The 19,685-nt window shown below is 43.2% G+C and overlaps 1 protein-coding gene across 16 annotated transcripts in view; it reads left to right on the top strand.

Annotated features, from left to right (window-relative positions):
- frmd4a (FERM domain containing 4A) overlaps window positions 1-9,897 on the top strand; it is a 485,341-nt gene extending 475,444 nt beyond the window's left edge. For 12 of the 16 annotated variants that reach the window (XM_062983558.1, XM_008111470.3, XM_008111469.3 and 9 more), the window contains 2 exons: window positions 215-311; window positions 5,382-9,897. In XM_062983558.1, coding sequence (XP_062839628.1) covers window positions 215-311; window positions 5,382-5,484 — 200 coding nt within the window. In that variant the 3' untranslated portion in view covers window positions 5,485-9,897. Of the gene's footprint in view, window positions 1-214; window positions 312-2,076; window positions 2,149-5,381 lie in introns of all 16 variants that reach the window. The other 4 variants (XM_016993954.2, XM_062983555.1, XM_062983560.1 and 1 more) reach the window with 1 other exon arrangement.
- Window positions 9,898-19,685: the final 9,788 nt, after the last annotated feature.

The raw sequence follows: 19,685 nt of genomic DNA, 5'->3' as shown, positions 1-19,685 counted from the left end.
CCTTTATACTGACTGAATGTATTGGCATCAAAAAGAAGAGAAAGTGGACTTGTGGTGTTACACTGCAGCATTGGCAGTTGTGCTGCTGAAAGATTTGTGAGATTATATCAAGAAAGAGACATGCTTGGTTGTCCTTCTATCTGTTGCAACTGCACAGACTAAGAAGTGCTGCTTGCCATCCAGCCCCTGACTTGGTCTCTCAATTGCTTTCCAGCTGCCTTACCTCACAGCCAGAGGAGCTCCACCCCATCGAGTGAGCTGGCAGCCACGCCACCAAGCAGCCCACATCACATCCTAGCCTGGCAGACTGGGTAAGTCTTCAGACAGTGGAGAAGGGGGCAACATGAGATAGCTCTGATTTTGCCAGGATTCAAGTTTCTACCTTATTTGTATATTTATTACACTGGCCAACAGACATTTTGATGCCTCAAATGTTAGACCTGTCCTTGGGCATATTTAACCTAGCAATTCCAGAAATGACACAACTTTCCTCCTATTGGTTCTAGGTTTTGAGATAGCTAATGTGCCTAATACCAGCTGCCATCTGTTTGCATATACAAAGCTATAACAACTGTATCTAAAAAACTAGAACTGATGCAGTCAATCCAATGGTTTTCTGAATCGGCACCCAAATAACCCCAGGAACAGGTCTAAAAAGAAAGACACCAAGATTTTTTTTTGTTGGACTTTATTATACATCCTTTTAGGCCACTTATCAAAATACCTTTTCCCTCCTGTAAGTCATCTTTTCCACAACTGCTGTAAACCATGCAGGTTTACACTTAGTGGAACTGTCTTGGGTGTAACTGTAAAGGAGGAACCTGGTGAAAGACGGAACCTCAAAAAGAAATGCTGTGGTTCACATTCATTTGATCTGACCTGCAGCCACAAGGGTAATTTAGGTAAAGCCACAGTGTGTCTGGATTTGGAAGTGTATTTCCACAATGTCTTAAAAGGAGTGATAACACTTTAGCCACTTAACAAAGTTTTTTCTGTACAATCTCCACTGGGAATTGTATTAAATGACTTCCCAAACAGGTCTGCTCTATTGTAGACAATTAGGCTAAATTATAGATTTCCCACTAGGCTAGTTTTTTTATTTCTCAGGAGCAAACTAATAGGCAAGATCCAGTGACTACAGTAATAGAGAAAGAGCAGGATCTGAGTTCAAATCCCTGCACAACTAAAAGTTTTACTGGATCACTTTAAGAGGCCACAACTGTCACTTTGAAAGCAACTTAAATTGGCCTATTTTTCAAATACTGCATTTCCCCAAAAACTCCCTAGGTGGCAAGATCAAATGACTCAACTTCAGGGTGCCATCTGCAGCTGGGAGGTAATAATATCAACAAGGCTGCTGTCAGGATTATTGCGAAGCACTTTGAACCGTGTTAAATATTACTGCTTTTTTCAGCCAGGCAGTTACTTGCATGCCTGGATACATTGCAAACACAGTACCAATTGTCTGCTTGAATGGGCAAGTTTCTTTCTGTCTTTCTGGGAACTGTGCTACCTTTACCACACCCTTCTTGAGTTTTCACACAGGAGAAGCATCAAAATTCTACTTTCACATACAGTTTGCCTCCATATTTGTAGGGGTTGAGGTACAGGAACCCTCATGAAAGAGGGGAAACCATGAACATCTCTTGGGCCCCCAAGCCATATTTAGCACCCCCACACACTAAAGAAATACCTGTACTGTAATCAAACTGGTGGTGTGGCTGTGCCTGGCCACACGTGGCCTACCCACCCTCCCTCCTCCTGCTTTCCATCCCATCCCATCCCCTTCTGACCAGATAAGTCACTGGGCGAGAAAACTACCAGTTTGATTTCCTCCCCGCAAATACATCATAATTCTTCCCATTTGCAAATAGTCCACAAAAGTATAACCCACAAATGTGGAGGCACTACTGTATTTCCTTATGTCACTAACTTCTTTTTGTCTTCCGAGGCAGTTTGCCAACCTGTTTCTCTCTGGATTAATAAGCTCTTAACAATGGTTTGTGTCACTGTTTTTCCTTAACATTTCGCCTCTCCTTTTCTTCTTCTCTTTGTTTTTGGCTGGCCTCTGTTCAGAGATGCAACAGACAACTCACCCACTATGGATGAGTCTCAGTCTTCAACTCAACAAAGTACTGATGAATAGAGGTATAGTGAGGGGATGTTTTGTATTTTGAAACCCACACCCCATCCCTCTAACCCATCATTATGTGTGTCAATGTTGTTGCTTTGTAAAACAGGCTGTGCTGGAGCTGCTTTAGACCCAAATTAGAAAAGCATGGGAATTCAGGTTAATGAGTGCCAGACATTATTGGGTTGAAACATTGCTTGTTAAGAACAGTTACTGGGAGGGCATATGCAAATCTTTAGCAGCTTATATCTAACCCTCAGAATAATACCCATTATTTCAAAGATGCATCTATTTTCCACCTCAGACGAGTTTCAAAAATGATGCAATCAGACTAAAATTTCATCAGATCTCTGAAAAAAAGAGATTTAAAATGACGATTAAAAAATTGGGATAGAAAACTCATTGGGGGCTAAGTCAGAGAAGGTACAACTGGCTGCTTCTTGAAGCATACTATTGCTGGATTAACAGAATTGAAAATGGGACTCCAAGTCAGAAATTCCTTCAGTGCTTATCTCTGTCAAGCAGGGGTAGGTTACTGTGGATAGTTAAGGAGCTGCATCCATCCTTCAAGAGATCACAACCATTTAAAAAAAACCTCCCCCAATGTCCTCTAGCAGTTATGAAGCCCCTAAAGCATTTTAGCATACTTTGGGAAGGTCTGCACATCATGTGATTCTCCAAGTGATTTGGACTTCAGTGTCCATAATCCCTGACAATTGGACAAGCTGGCTAGAACTTCTGGGAATTGGACTCCCAAACACTCAGAGAAATTACTTTTAACAACAGAAGGAAAGAGGGGAAAAAACCTAGATCCTGGGCCTTCAAGTATGGTTAAAATACCGTCCACATCCCCAAGAGAATTCTTAGGAGGCAAAACTCATGCCACATTTTGTCAGACTTTCTGACATATAAAAAACATTCTCAGTGTAGCAGTGGAATAAGTAGCAATGGAACATGGGAAGGTTATAAGAAGTCAAGTTGGGAGAGAAATGAAATGCCAGCACAGGACTGCAGCAGTTGTTATAGATCAGTGTGGATTTTTTGTGCAACGTCTCTTTAACAGTGTTGTGAAGATTGAGACTAAAAACTTTTAGCTGGCACAGAAAATACAACTTAGATTTCTTTTTCTGAGCTTATTGTTTACACCTCATGCACCGGCTAACATGGGAACTGCCTGCTTGGCATGACATATCACGTATTTGATGACACAGACCTTGAAAAGTTATGCATAATAAATGTGTTTTTTTAAAATATGGAAAAGTAATCTTGTGGCTCCTTTAAAGGCAACCAATTTACTTCTACATAAGTGTTCATGTGCCACAGCTTCTTTTGCAGGTTACAGTGGCCTCTGACCCATGAAAGTTTTAGGCTGAAATACGCCAGTTAGTCTTAAAGGTGCCACAAGACTCCTCTGCCATTTTACACCAAAACAGCGTAGCACACTTGAGTATTTGAAAATGGTGAAATATTAGTCCATTAAAGTGTTACTTCAGCTGCATCTGCCCAAACACCAAACTTTCATTGTTTGTTGGAGGAGTTTTTACTGTCTGAAATCCACAGGACAGACTTACAGCAGGTTAGAGGCCACTTAACATCTGTCCAAGGAGGATTTCCTACCTTTCCAAAATTAACTGCAGACAGCAACACGTTGTATAGTAAAAGATTTGCCATCAATACTGAGTTTAGCTTAGAGTTGACAACTTTTCATGTGTTGCTCCTGGAACCTTCCACAGCAACCTGAAAAGGATATCACGTGAAATTCTTCCCTAGTATGGAGATGTGGACATAACACAATCATTTAGTACATGTCAGGGCATCAGAAAACACAGATTACAGGAGTGGGACAAATTAAAAGGTGGTAATCTAAGATTTGCTTTTGGGGCCATTGTTAAGACCCTTTACCACCTAATCCCAGAATAAGAGTAGAACAAGTAGAACACAGTTAATGTTCCAATCTAAGAATGCATGTGTGTGCATATAGTAACAATCTTTCTACCTCTATTCCTCCTTTCCCTACTCTAGGCATGCTTTTCTTTCCAATGTAAAATTGTTGCCCCCATCTGTAAACAACCTTTTGAAGTGATGAAAGTGATTTGATGCCAATGCCCAAGGGAACTGGGCATTGCAGTATGAGCTAAGAGTAGGCAAAGATGTAATCTCCTCCCAATGTGATTCTTCAGTAGTGTACCCAGCTTCTATCAGCTACTGCTTGTCATCTGTCAAAGCCAATGGAATATTCTATTAACTTTAGGGGGGAAAGAATGTTTTGCTTCTCTTAAGAGCCAGCTTTGGCCGGTTTATTTGCCAAGTGCATGAATTCAAAGATGAGGAATTGCCTTTAGATAATGTATTTTGAAAAGTCCAAAGAATGATTTTAATGCAGGAGTGGCTGCCCACATTTAAAAGCCTCTGCATTAGAAGAGATTTATGCTGAAAATTTAGCTAAGAAAGAAAATCATTTTAAGATTAAAATGGTAGGTACATTTGGGATTAAAAGGGGGGGAAAACTAAATGTCATAATGAGCAAGGGATTTGGCCCTCACTCAATATTGGGCATCATATCATCTGGTGAAACACTGCTGTGTGCCTTCAAGTCATTTCCAACTTATGGTAAGCTTGTCACAGGGTTTTCTCCCCATTGCAAAATCTGTGGCTATGCCATTTTGGATAACTTGTGAACAATTAAAGAACTGGACTAGTAAATTGTGAGGTTCTGCATCAGAATCCTTTGACATGACTAATTTGGGCAAACACCAAATTACAGATACAAGAAAGGAAGGTATTCATAGTAAGACATGGAAGTCCTCAAACTTTTTAAGCAGAGGGCCAGCTCATGGTCCCTCAGACCGTTGAGGAGCCAGACTACAGTTCTAAAAAAGCATGAACGAATTCCAATGCACACATCAAAAAACCATGAAAGAACAATGCAATATTTAAAATTAAGAACAACTTTAACCAACTTAAACTTACCAGTATTTCAACTGGAAGTATGGGTTTGCTTTTGGCAGATGAGATAGTTAATAAGGATTGTTGTGTGCCTTCAAATCGTTTCAGATTTAGGCTGATCCTAATTCTAAAGTTTAGGGCAGGGGCTGGGTAAATGACCTTGGAGGGCCACATCTGGTCCATGGGCCTTAGTTTGGGGACCTGTTTTTGCCTGTCATCCCAGGCCTGACCCTCCTCTCTCTTGTGTGACTACAGTTTTATGTCCATGGCCTAATGTGCACTTCCATCTCATCTCTCTCTCTAGGAGCTACAATGAGAGCTGTTATCTGGATTCTCCCATCTATCCAGATCTAGCCGATGTCCAATGGTATGGACAGGAGAAAGCCAAGCCTGGGACGCTAGTGTGAATCCCCTTGACCTCAGCCGTTCAAACGCATCAATGCCATTCTGAAAATCACCTCACTGCCTCTCATTTGCCTTACCCAGATGCACTGGCGCCTGACACCAGCTTCAAGTCAAAGCACTTTTTGCTTAAGGCAAATAAAGAAGCTAATACCGAAACAACCACCTCTCTGTTATAGGTCTCTACCCAGTCAATAGTAGGGGGAAACCCTTCAGTCTTGGTTAACTGCAGACAACCATGTGCCTCACACAGCTTAACCAAGAGCAGAGGGCAGTCAACTAGATTGAAAGAAGACACCAATGAGAGGAAACAGTAAATACAAACCATTTGTTGCATTCTTCATTCTGTAAAACAATTGTAACATATCATTGAACTCAAAATACTGGTTAAAGATGATGCAACAGTTACCACGAAATACCTAATTTCCTTATATAAAAGAATGGAGAGTTGGGGAAAGACCCATTCCAGAAATAGGTCAGAATATTGTGATTTCTTCTGTGCTGCCAAAGATTTGAGTATCTGTTGAAAAACATTTCTCAGAAATTTCTCAGAAATTAAAAAAATAGTCCTAGTGTGTAATTTTCATCTCGACACTCTAAAACTGGCTACAGATACAACCAATGGCCCACTCCTGTTAGCAAAGTGGAAAGTCACAAATTGTGCAACATTCTTCTGTTGGCAACAGTGGAAGCAGAGTTGTACATACATCAGCAACATACATGCAGACTGACTCATTCGTTGCCACATGTGGCATGTAGTTGTTCTGCCCCAGGGTTGTGTAGTACTGGACAAGAATACCCGCAAGGATGTATTTGTATTATACACTGAGGATCCTTCTACTCTGCCATGTAATCCAGATCATCAAAGCAGAAAATCCACATTATCTGCTTTGAATTTATGAGTCTACACTGCCATATAATCCAGTTGAAAGCAGATAACCTGGATTTTATGTCACAGTGCAGAAGGAGCCTGAGGGGGCATTGTATGGCAGCCAAATACATCAGGAAAAACACTGGATCAATTAAGTTAGCAACCTAGGGAATGAAAAAATATAAGGAAAAGAACTGTTAATATGGAAGCAAAACCACCAGTATTTTTTCTTTTAAAGAATATCCAATCAACTGAGAAGTAGAATACCAAAATTGTTAACAAATAAAAACAGAATAAAAAGGTCAAATCAGGAGGAAGCACACCATGGTCTGAGTGCATTACTATTATAACAAAGAGCTGATTGACTGGCCAGGGAAGTGTGCAGTGCTTTGGCAGTATTGTGTAATTTTCCACCAGCAAATTAGGCCACATTTCTCAATTACTAAAAATGAACCATTAACCTGTTTAAACATGTTTCAACTTGATACAAAACATGATTGTCTGCCAATACCAAAAGAGAGAGACCTGTAAGTTTACATGTAACACTTGAGCAATGCTTTTTTATATGTCCAGAAAGCCATAACTGGTTTTGGTAGGAGACCAACCCTCACACTGCCACAATGCCCTGCCCTCGATGCTCCTGTTTGCCTCCAGACTAGAAATTACATTCCAGGGGTCCCTTCAAATCTAGGCTAATGCTGGAGCTGGCACATCAAGATCTTCACTGTGGTGCTATGCTGTTTTTACGCCATTGGGTAACTAAGTGTCTTGTGCATTCCCCAAGTTGTGCATTTGTATCCATGCAGCAAAATAGAAACATCAGTAACCTTTCTTTGATTTGTACAGAATCTCTCTGTGGGTTCCATGGAATAAGTTGCTGTTAAGACTAAAAAGAAAAACCCCTAAAATCTAAATACAGTAGAGTATCACTTATCCAACATAAACGGGCTGGCAGAACGTTGGATAAGCAAATATGCTGGATAATAAGGAGGGATTAAGGAAAACCCTATTAAACATCAAATTAGGTTATGATTTTACAAATTAAGCATCAAAACATGTTATACAACAAATTTGACAGAAAAAGTAGTTCAATACGCAGTAATGCTATGTAGTAATTACTGTATTTAAATTTAGCACCAAAATATCATGATGTATTGAAAACATTGACTACAAAAATGCGCTGGATAATCCAGAACGTTGGATAAGTGAATGTTGGATAAGTGAGACTCTACTGTACTGCTGTTTTCTAAACACTGCTGTTCTTTTCAGAGAGGGGAGACAGAAGTGCTTCCACTATTACTTTCAGCAAAGAAGGAACAAAAGCAGATGGCCCTATTAATGCAAACAGCACAAAAACATTTCACTGAATAGTTATTTTCATTGCATCTTTTACTGAGAAAACATTATACAAAGCCCTAAGCACTTGCACAGTGACTTTTTAAAAATTGTAAATCCATTGATGGACAGATTTAATGTCACAACTATAATTTGATTTAGGGAATGTGGGTACCTTCAAGCCAAAATCCCGATTATACAATATGCTAGAAGCTGCACAGTGAGAGCAAGGGAAGGCAGACAAAATTTGCTCGCTCCCAGCTGCATTTCTCAGATGCCTTATACTTTGAACATGGCTGCTACACCTGTAGCCTTTTCCCTTTAGCCCCCATTTGCACTGGCAGCACTAGATTGGCATTGTGCCCCAACAAGATTCCAGGGTGATATTTGCAATGCTCGTTGTTTTTACACTCTCATGTGTATATGCAGCACCCTCTGTTGGCAACATCCAGCCGATGGCACAAAGCAAGATTACCAACCAGGCTACAGACTTACTTCAACATGGTTCAACAGTCATTTCTTCACTCCAGCAAACTAACTATGACACTATGTAACACAATTTTTGTTCCTGGGTTATAAATGTCATTTCCTAATTGGTTTGATCATAAAAACATGGAAAAGGTTGATTAAACTGCAAAAATTTTGCTTTGGTGAGACATCCTGCAGCACATTTTGCTACAGTTTTTTGATGAATATCTCAACCAATTCCACATAGATTATGGCAGCCACAAAACAAAGTTTCTGGAGTATAACAATTACTTTCAAAGTAAGTACCACACAATTCAACAGGAATAACATTTTCAAATCAGGAACAGAAAATTTTTCGAATTTTGTTACATAGTGTAATTCACAGGGTAATTCACAGCAGCTTTTCACCAACCTGCATCTCCCAGTATTGGGGAAACCATGGCAATTAAAACTATCATTTGAAAATATGAGTGTTCATACAACAAATATCCTTTTTAGTAGTACCTTTTCAAGCCAATTGCCAGCTCACGTTGTGATCTCCTTTGACTTGGATGCACCAAGTATATTTAATTATCACTCTACAGTTTCTTGAAAAGAAAACACAATGATAGAAACTATGGAGCCCCAACTTAACTTGTTGCATTTCGTTCGCCAGATGTGATCACACTTAACAGTAGCTGGGATAGAGAATCCTCTACAATCTTTAGATGCAGTGACACTATCCATCTGCTATATCTGAATGAGAACTAATATTCTACTGTATTTAGCAAAAGTGTTGGCATCCCTCGATTAATAATTCTGAGGTTCAAATTTGCAAAAGTAAACATATGTTCAGCCTGTTTGAAACATTATTGGAAAGAAAAGTGAGAGTTTCAGTTGTATGAGGGAGGGCGGGGTGATTTTTAGATGCTGGGTTGTTTTTTGTTTGTTTGTTTTTTCCCAATCATGGCACTTGTGAGCCAGTCTGGTAGTAAAGACAGAAATTAACGTAAAACAGGTTTTACTGTTTAACTCAATTCAGTTATACAAAAATGTACATAAGATGTTGATCAGGAGATTAACATGTTTTGAGTATAAATTGAAGGGGTAAAGCATAGCTATTGTATACAAGCACTTGACTACCCCATTAATAAGCCCCTTGAATTTTGCTTTTATATACTTCAAAAAGGTCCCTGGCCCAATATTGCATTTTGTCTGTATGTACAAACCCTATTCCTGTCAAGCTTTGTATATGCATATACACCATATGACATGGTGGGCAGGGTTATTTTTTAAATGATATTATATGCAGTTGAGTGTTGGAAATGTTGGGAAAGAAACATAGAAGTCCCCTTTGATTTTGTTTTTTTCCACCCAATATTAGTTTTAGTTCGGACATAGCAAACTCCCATTCAGGTGCTATCAGATGACCAGTTACTGCTTAGTTAACTAGATGTAAAGTTTTACATATATATTAATGTTAATAGTTTTATTACAAGTTGTGCAAAATGGACTCTAGTTTAAAATAAGGAAAAAACTTAGAACTCTTCTGAAACTGACTGTAGAGCATGTAAAATGATTTTACTGAAACCTGTGCAACGGTAATCAAGGGGAAGAAAATTGTTATGTTGTAGAAACGGTTACAGAATTTTTTTTAAATCTGCTTTTAATTTATTCTTTTTGTATTAAGAATTTGTATAGTTACCTTACATTTTACAAAAACGGTGTTGTCAACACTTCCTTATTAAAGCATTTTCAAGATGAATGTCTGACGTGTAAACATTTTTACAGTTTATAAGACCTTAAAATTATTAATGCCACAGCATAACTGTAGGTAACTGTTTCTCTCTCAGGTTTGTGCTTCCAGCAAACTACTCTTACCATTTAAACAGCTGGAGTGATACTTTGGTTTAGGATGAGAATGTGGCTAAATGTTCAGTGTTATCAAAGTAAGACACTTTGGACTTGTTTTCCTTTCTGAGCAATTGCTGGAGCAACTATTTTGCAAAAACATGATAATCCCAGTGGAATATAAAGATTCAAGCGATGTCTCTCAATAATATCCCACTCAACAGAAAAACAATTTTGCAGTTTTCACCAGGTGGTAACAATAATTCATGCTCTCCCTTGTGAACACTTAAAGAAAATCTTCTGAACCTACTTCAAAAGGGTATAGTTAACAGTATTCGAATGCAAGCTGGAAGATTCAATTCAGGTCAAGCCCAGCAACTGGGAACATCCTTCAATCGAGGAATGAAAAACAGTTGCCAGAGCAGCATTAAGGACTATAGCAGTTAAGACAGCTGGAAACTCTTAAAAGGCAAACCTGCCATGAGAAAATATTTCACAGTTTCCCTGTTCCACAGATTGCTATAGGATAAAGTTATTCCTACACAGCATGCCATTCAGAACAGAAAGCATATTTTATGGACCACCAATTATAGACAGGATGCTCCTAAAGACAACTTTTAGATGGAAAAGGCCATTGTCAACATAACAGCAATTTGACCATTGATTCTACTTTTCCAAAAAAATTAAGAATACAACTGACAACATCCCAGCTGTGAGAGGTGAAAGATAAATTAATTTTCTGAATCTCCAAAGGACTTTGCTATTCTCCTTTCAAAGATAATACACAACCTTAAATAAATTGTGCCATCCAGGGAAAAATATAGTTCATGTAAATCACATATGGCAATATTTCAGAATTATTAAAAGAGCTTGCAATTAAAGCGAAGCTACAAAAATCAATAATTCAACTCAAGGCAGAGAAATACAGTGATGTGAGAAATACTTCCTGTTATATTCCGTCCCTTTGAGAACTATCTACAAATCAATTAACATATCACTTTCCTTTTCTTAACTGCATCTGGATGTATACTCCTACATATTCCCAGGGCCATCAGCTACAGTCCTCCTTCCTGACAATTCACAACACTATATTCACGCCCCTCAACAAGCTGTGTTTTTTAAAAAAACAAAAACAAAACAAAAACTTTTAAACTGCAAAGAGTTTTTATATCATCTACTAAGCTTTGATAGTTTTAGCTTGAACATTACCCAGGCCAAAGGATCTTTAAACACACCAAGCACTGAGAGAACAAAACAAACCCATCACTGAAGCATTTATGTAGAAAGCCAAGCAACTCTAATATCCTTCTTTGTGGAAAATTAAACACTGATTCCCATCAGTACAAAGAGGGGAAAGGTCCTAAACTTCTCCAGAAGCAGCCTGTAACCCAGAAACCCATGCCAAAATGTGTTTTGCAGTAGAGTTACAAGGTTATCTTTTTATTGACCACTAAATATGCACTTTTAAACATTTGGACTGAAACATTTCCTAAAAACTCAAAATAAGTTGAAGCTTCCTATATGAAGACATCAGCTTGCACCAAATACATGTGCATCTAGCAAGCAAAACTGAAGGAAAGGACTCCCACACATTTTGCCCCGCAGCCTGCCTATTCCCATGCAGAACAATCTTTGATTCATCTTGGGACTGGCCCAAGACTTTTTGCAGCATAAGCTTTCTAAGCCTCCAAAGTAAAAATGCACACATAGAATACACTGGACCAGCCAGGTTAATCTGGCATCTAAGGCAATTTCCTCTCCCTATTCTTGCGAGTAAAAAAAATTACAATAATGCACAGCCATCCCTCCACATTTGTACGTTCTATATTCCTCAAATACAATTATTCATAGATTTTTGCTGCTGCCTGCCTCCACCAAACTGCATTTTACCCCTGTCATTGGAGAGGCATTTTTGGCAAACCACTATCAAACTGAAGTTGAATCCCATTTAAGAGAGAGGATCTACAGAACAGCTTTCCAGACTGTGTGTCTCAGTACATTAGTGGGTCAGTTGCACTGTGTAGCTATGTCCCACAAACATAAAGAGAAATCTGTGAGTCTATGTGTAATAAGCAATGTATCATTTATACACACACACACACACACAGTCCCCGTATATACTCAAATATAAGCCAACCCGAATATAAGCCGAGACACCTAACTTTACCACAAAAAACTGGTAAAAACTTACTGACTCGAGTATAAGATGAGGGTGGGAAATGCAGCAGCTACTCTACTGGTAAATTTCAAAAATAAAAATAGATACCAATAAAATTACATTAATTGAGACATAGTAGGTGAAATGTTTTTGAATATTTACATAAAACTATAATTTAAGATAATAATAAGACTTTAATAAGATACAACTGTCCAACTCTGATTACCTATATACTTGAGTATAAGCTGACCCGAATATAAGCTGGCCTGGACATTCACTTGGGTATATGCCAAGGGGGGGCTTTTTCAGCCCTAAAAGGGGCTGAAAAACTCAGCTTGTATTTGAGTATATAAGGTAAATGAAAAGTATTCATGAGATATGTTTTTTCCCATGTTAGCCGCCCCGAGTCCCTTCAGGGAGATGGAGGCGGGATACAACGTTGTTGTTGTTGTTGTTATTATTATCATCATCATCATTCCTTATACATATTCTTATTACAATTTATGCATATGCCTGTAACTCTTGTAAGATGTTGGTTTAACTTCTGATTTGCTAGTAAAACTGAATTGCTATTTTGCAAAACTATTCATGTCTAAAAAGTATGTCACCAACATGAAACGTTTGGAAAGCTCTGGTTTACAGATCGGTGGTTCTCTGATCCAGGAGCTTGGTAAGAGACCTGCCCTTCCATTGAAAAAACAAGCTTAGGAGATTCCTCTTTGGGAGATAAGACCCAAGTAGACTCCATGGGTCTATAATGGGAACGTTTCTTGGACTGAAATTACCCCAGCAATTAACACCATAGTTCATGTACTACAAATTTCCCAGTTAAAATACTATAGTACACTCTACTGCAAGCTGTCTTTAAAAATGACCAGGAAATTGGTTGAGCTACAGGTTTACATAGAAAACTGCACTCTTTGAAAAATCAATATCCAACAACAAAAGCATTGACATCCTTTTCAAAGCAAGCATTGACCTCATAACTGCACTCAATAACTGCCCTGAGTCCCTTCGGGAAGAGAGGGTGGGTTATAAATAAAAAGTTTTATTATTATTTATTATTATCAATATGGCAGGCTTAAATATTTTCACCTGGCTCCATGCACAGTAATTCCCAAAGTACACGCCATGGCACTCCAGCCTGCTCTGATAATTATCCAAAGTGCCTAGAATAAGACACAAGACATACTTTCTCAGCTGCTAGGATACCCCCCCCCCCCCCTCACACACTCCATCTTTACAGTTACAATGTAGTGGCAATTCTAAAAAGCGATTTCCATCTTCCTCAACCACTGCCTTTCCTAAGAATAACTCTTAAGCTACAGTGGGGCCAGAAGCATTGTAGGAAAAAGACAGAAACTAGGTGGGGAAAAGGAAGCCTGACTGGCTAGATCAGAGTAAAAAAATAAACTTGAACCTTGAAAAAAAGTCAATAGACAAGTGATATCGGAAGTGTCAGTGACACTATGGCACAAAGAATGCTTCACTGGGGACTCCTGCCCCAGATCATCAAGTATCTGCTTCCATATAGATCTGTCCCTGCTTTGGAAAAAATGCTTCTCTGGGCCATATTAGATTTTTAGATTTTATCTATTTATTTACCATCCTGCCCTCAGATATACACGTTACTTAAACTGGATCATCTTCTCACAGACAAAACAAGGCCTGAGGAAATAAAAACTTACTCATTTAGGCTGTGATGAATTCAAAGTGCAAGCATTTCACATCTAGCTCTTATCTGAGGACAGAACAGGAATAAATACAGAACTGATTCTAACCTTTCCACGTTTGCTCACCTTCCCTATTTAATTGCCCCTTTCCATCAGTTTATAATAAACAGAAAAGACAGCTGATTTCTGCTTAATATTTTGTAAAGCGTCTAATCGTCTGTAATTTTTTGAGATATAGAACATGGCATCCACCAGTTGCCATATGCTGCTAGTCCCTAGGTTGGGGGCCCCCCCTCGTCACCAACTAGAGGGGCGAGATTGGTACATTGCCCTGGGGGGTTTTGTGACCTACTGTGAGGTTATTGAACTGTTCCGAGGGCTCCGTCCGCGAGGAGAGGAGGAGGAGAGAGGAGTCCCGTCCGCCATTCCAAAGGTGCATCCGGAGAACCTTGAGAGCCGCTTGAGTTTGCAGCGTGGAGTTGCTGGCGGCTGGCGGCGGCAGGAATGGTGAGCGTGAGACGACTGCCCTAGCGCTTTTGGTGTGTTTGAGGTCGCGCCGGACCGGGCGGCCTCGGCTAGGCTTCCTTCCTTCCTTCCACCCTTGGCTGGGCTTCCTTCCTTCCCTCCACCCTCGGGCGTGGGGGCCGCGCCGGACCGGGCGACCTCTCGGAGCTGCTCGCCGGCTTGGGCCCGTCGATTGGGGAGGCCTACCCCCATCCCAGCTCCAGCTGCCTCCTCTCCGGCGGTGGGGCGCGCGCCGAACCGGGCGGCCTCCGCTCCCCCCCTCCTCGGGCCTTCTCTCGGCCTTCTCCATCGGGCCTTCCTCTCGGCCTTTTCCATCGGCCTCATTAAGACTCTGGAAGCTGCGCCGAACCGGGCGGCTTCCTGGCATCGGTCTCAGTCTGTTGCTGGCTGCTCAGGGGGGAAGATTCAGACCTCCGGAGGCCGCGCCGAGCCGGGCGGCCTCCCCCCCCCCCTTCACAGACCTTTCCTTCGGCCTTTGCGGAGGCAACGAACAGGGAGGCTGCCGACCATTGGTCTTGGCCTTTTCCTGGCTACCTGGGAGAAGGATCTAGCCCCTGCAACAGCGCTGAAGAGACTTTGGCCCTAGAGGTCCGCGCCGAACTGGGCGACCTGCCTCAATCCTCTTTGGCCCCTACATAGGAAATTCTAGCCTCAGGAGGTCGCGCCGGACCGGGCGGCCTCCCTCGGCCCATTGCATCGGCTGCATTGGCTATACAAGCAGAACCAGGCGTTTGGAGGCCACGCCGGACCGGGTGGCTTCCACTAGTCTTCTTCTGACCTCGTGTTACTAGGGAAGACACTTTCGCTAGCTCTGCTCTCCTGCATCTGGAATTTACATCAAACTAGGTGGCCTCGAGACATCTTTAATTGGGTGGACTTGTATTAAGCAGCATTTATAAGATCCTCATAGTCTGCTGCCTGCCTTTTTTTTTTTTTCCTCCTTTTGTGTGTATGTGTTTGTGTATGTGTGTCTTACAGAGTCGGGAGTGAGAAACTTTTATCTCTATGCAGGGAAACTGTATTGACCGTGATAGGTAGCGGGTTTTAACCTGGTATTAATGTCATAGGAAGCGATCACTTAGGTTTGAGAGTACCGTGAGTTTACTGATGGGTAATTGAGGGTTTAGAATGTGAATTGATGGTCTGTGTATGTTGGTGGATATACTGCTGAGTGAAAGCTTGACAGAAAGAGACTATAGGTTTGAGGTGCTAATTTTGAAAGAGCAGAGTGGCATACTATAGGAAGGCTTTCTGAGAAGGTAATAAGAAATGAGTTGGAAGGAAACTCCGGGCAATAATGAACTCTCGCACTTACGTGATCTGTTGGGGAAATCGTTCGGTACTGTCCTGCAGCAGCTGGAAATACTGAACGCGAAGCTCGACCATCTCTTCAAGGGAATTTCCCTGATTGTGAAATACCCTTCTCCTACAGACACTATAACAACTATACCAACCAGGCTTATTAACTCAAATGAGGAACTAAACACTCCGGAAGGCCATGGAGAAATTAAGCTCAAGGAGCAGAAGGTGGTCGTCGGTCCAGGCCTTAGAGGGACTAGAGAGGAGGGTGGGCTTTTATCTGGGGGAATGGGTCTGGGGAGGGGGGATGGGAAGGAAACCAACAATGTCCGGCAGAAGTCTAACACTGTGCTGCCCCCTGAATTGGCCGGACAATCTTTGGAGACTTCCTGCAACTCTCAACATCTATTACGAACAAACAAGGTTGCAGTGGAAGTTTCAGACTCGTTATTGAACAGAGGCAGGTGGACTTCTAAGCGAGCAGTCCAGGTATCCCTTGCACAAATTTTATCCATAAGCTGGTCGGAAGTGAGAATCAAGACAATCGACTGGCTTTGTAGAGAATACCAATCCTGGAACCGCTCTTTGCGTCTTATCATTGGCTTGGAAGATAAAATATTAAGGGAAAAATTGTTTTTGTGTGGACCCAAACTGCAACAATGGGGCATCACTCTCAGGAGGGTTCTGGTAGACCCACTGATTCGCCCCTTGCACATCGGGCTGAGTATTGACATTCAAGAATCCCCAATTCTAAGTCATGCTTATTCTACCTCCGAATCCCACAACAAGACTCCAGTCTTGTTTAGTCACCTTCCCATTCATGTTGATGATAAATCAACTGACCCCTCTCTCCCATTAGTGGAGAGAAGCTCCTTCTCTAAACAAACAAGTACCCTTGGAGGCTCTCCTTGCCAGGACAGCTGACTAGTCCCGGCAACTGGCAATTCCACCCAGTTTATCCATCAGGGGGAAGAAGGCTTTCATGGTGGTGGCCCCATTGAGGTGATATGGGGGAGGAGAAAGCACGGTCACTATCGACCCGGGGAGAAGCGCAACAGAGTTTTTGCGACCCTGGAGAGGTCTAGGTGCGGTAGTCTTCAGGACAGACCCCCCAACCTCAAGGTCCTGCTTTTGAACGCCAGATCCGTCAACGGTAAAACAGCTATCATCCAGGATTTGGTCCTGGATGAGGGGGCGGATCTGGCATGCATCACCGAGACGTGGCTGGATGAGCTGGGAGGTGTGAATCTCACCCAGCTGTGTCCTCCAGGTTTCGGGGTGCATCAACAGGCCAGGGTTGGGGGGCGGGGAGGAGGAGCTGCGGTGATCTTTAGGCAGTCCATCGCCCTGATCAGATGCGCCGTTCCGCAATCTCCGAGGTTCGAGTGTGTTTTCCTGAAGGTGGGAGCCCGAGACAGCTTGGGGATTCTGCTGGTGTACCGTCCACCCCGCGACCCAGCAGTCTCTCTGTCTGAGCTAGCAGAAGTGGTCTCCAATGCGGCTCTTGTCTCCCAACAACTGATAGTGTTGGGAGACTTTAACATTCATGCTGAGACCACATTGACAGGAGCAGCTCAGGATTTCATGGCTGCCATGACAACCATGGGGCTGTCTCAAATTATATCTGGGCCCACACATCAGGCAGGACACACCTTGGACCTTGTTTTTGTTGTGGACGGTGGGACAGTCAGAGTGGAAGAGCAAAATATTCTTCCATTGTCATGGTCTGACCATCATCTGATCTGTTTAAGTATCGCCGTTTCTTCTAACCTCCGCAGGGGTGGTGGACCCATTAAGATGGTCCGCCCCAGGAGACTGATGGATCCGGATGGACTTCTGAGGTCTCTTGGGGATCTTCCTGTCTTGGAGACTGGCGATCCTGTCGATGCCCTGGCTGATCGCTATAACAGGGAGTTGGCAAGGGCACTGGACACGATCGCTCCCGAACGTCCCCTCTCGCTACGTAGAGCCACGTCGACTCCTTGGTTCACTGAGGAGCTGGCCGTGATGAAGCGTGAGCGGAGGGGACTAGAGTGCATCTGGAGGAAATCTCGGGATGTGTCTGACCAAGCACAGGCTAAAGCCGCTATTAGGGCTTACTCCGTGGCTTTGCGAGCAGCCAGGAAAGCTTTCACGACTGCCCGCATAGCGTCTGCGGCCAATAGGCCATCGGAGTTGTTCCGAGTTGTTGGGGAGCTCCTACGGCCTCCTGAGGCACAGGGGCTTCCCGATGACTCGGCAACTAGGTGCAGCGATTTCGCTCACCATTTCGCAGGCAAAGTTGCTCAGATACGCCTTGAGCTAGACTCCAGTTTAATTGTAGCTCCAGAGGAGGTAACCGAGGTACCTGTCTGTTCGATCTTATGGGATTCTTTCCGGCTTGTTCTTCCTGATGACGTGGAGGGGATTCTCGGGTCTGTGAGGGCGACCACCTGCGCTCTGGATCCTTGCCCCTCCTGGTTGGTCAAGCTGGCCAAAGATGGGTTGTTGGATTGGTTTGTGACCATAATAAATGCCTCTTTGGTTCAGGGGTCAGTTCCATCCTGCTTTAAGCAGGCGGTAGTAAAACCACTATTAAAAAAGCCTTCGCTTGATCCATCTATTTGTAACAACTACAGACCAATCTCCAACCTCCCATTCTTGGGCAAGGTGCTGGAGCGGGTGGTTGCCAAGCAGCTCCAGGAGTTTCTCGATGACACTGATTTTCTGGACTGCTCCCAGTCTGGCTTCAGGCCTGGGCACAGTACCGAGACGGCTTTGGTCGCCTTGGTGGATGACCTCCGCAGAGAGCTGGACAGGGGGAGTGTGACCCTGCTGGTTCTCTTGGACATCTCAGCGGCTTTCGATACCATCGACCATGGTATCCTTCTGGGGAGGCTCTCTGGGATGGGGCTTGGTGGCACTGTGCTGCAGTGGCTCCGGTCCTTCCTGGGGGGTCGTTCCCAGATGGTGAAGCTGGGGGACTCCTGCTCGGACCCCTGGCCATTGACCTGTGGGGTCCCGCAGGGGTCTATTCTATCCCCCATGCTATTCAACATCTACATGAAACCGCTGGGAGAGGTCATCCGGAGTTTTGGAGGGCGTTGCCATCTCTACGCAGATGACACGCAAATCCACTACTCCTTTCCATCTGAATCCAAGGAAGCCCCTCGGATGCTGAACCAGTGCCTGGCCGCTGTGGCGGACTGGATGAGGAGGAACAAGCTGAGGATCAATCCTGACAAGACAGAGGCCCTCCTGGTCAGTCGCGCGTCGGATCGGGGTATTGGGTGGCAACCTGTCCTGGACGGGGTTGCACTCCCCCTGAAATCACAGGTCCGCAGTTTGGGGGTCCTTCTGGACTCAGCGCTGACGCTTGAGGCTCAGGTGTCGGCGGTGGCCGGGAGGGCCTTCGCACAACTCAAACTTGTGCGCCAACTGCGACCATACCTCGTGAAGTCTGACTTGACCACGGTGGTGCATGCCTTAGTTACCTCTAGACTGGACTACTGTAATGCGCTCTACGTGGGGCTTCCCTTGAAGACGGCCCGGAAACTACAATTGGTTCAGCGCTCGGCGGCCAGATTAATTACAGGGGCGAGCTACAGGGAGAGATCTACTCCCCTGTTCAAGGAGCTCCACTGGCTGCCGTTCACCTTCCGGTCCCAATTCAAGGTGAATACCATCATTTATAAGGCCCTAAACGGTTTGGGACCCACCTACCTTCGTGACCGTATCTCCTATTATAAACCTATTCGATCCCTCCGCTCATCCGGGGAGGCCCTTCTTTCGCCACTGCCTCTATCCCAGGCCCGTCTAGTGGGAACGAGAGAGAGGGCCTTTTCTGCTGTGGCCCCCCAACTGTGGAATTCATTGCCCTCTGAGATCAGGCAAGCCCCCACCTTATTGGCTTTTAAGAAAGATCTAAAAACGTGGCTTTTTCGATGTGCCTTCAGGGAGTAAATGTTATATACCTCTTGATTACTCCCCTTGGATTTTATCCTTTGGACTGTTTGGACTGTTCCGTCTTATACCCCTGTTCTCTTTATTTATATGCCTCTCTCTCCC

Source organism: Anolis carolinensis, chromosome 5 (assembly GCF_035594765.1).
Source record: "Anolis carolinensis isolate JA03-04 chromosome 5, rAnoCar3.1.pri, whole genome shotgun sequence".
Taxonomy (NCBI): Eukaryota; Metazoa; Chordata; class Lepidosauria; order Squamata; family Dactyloidae; genus Anolis; species Anolis carolinensis.
The sequence above is the reverse complement of the archived record's forward strand: the minus strand, read 5'-3'. Positions and strand labels throughout refer to the sequence as shown.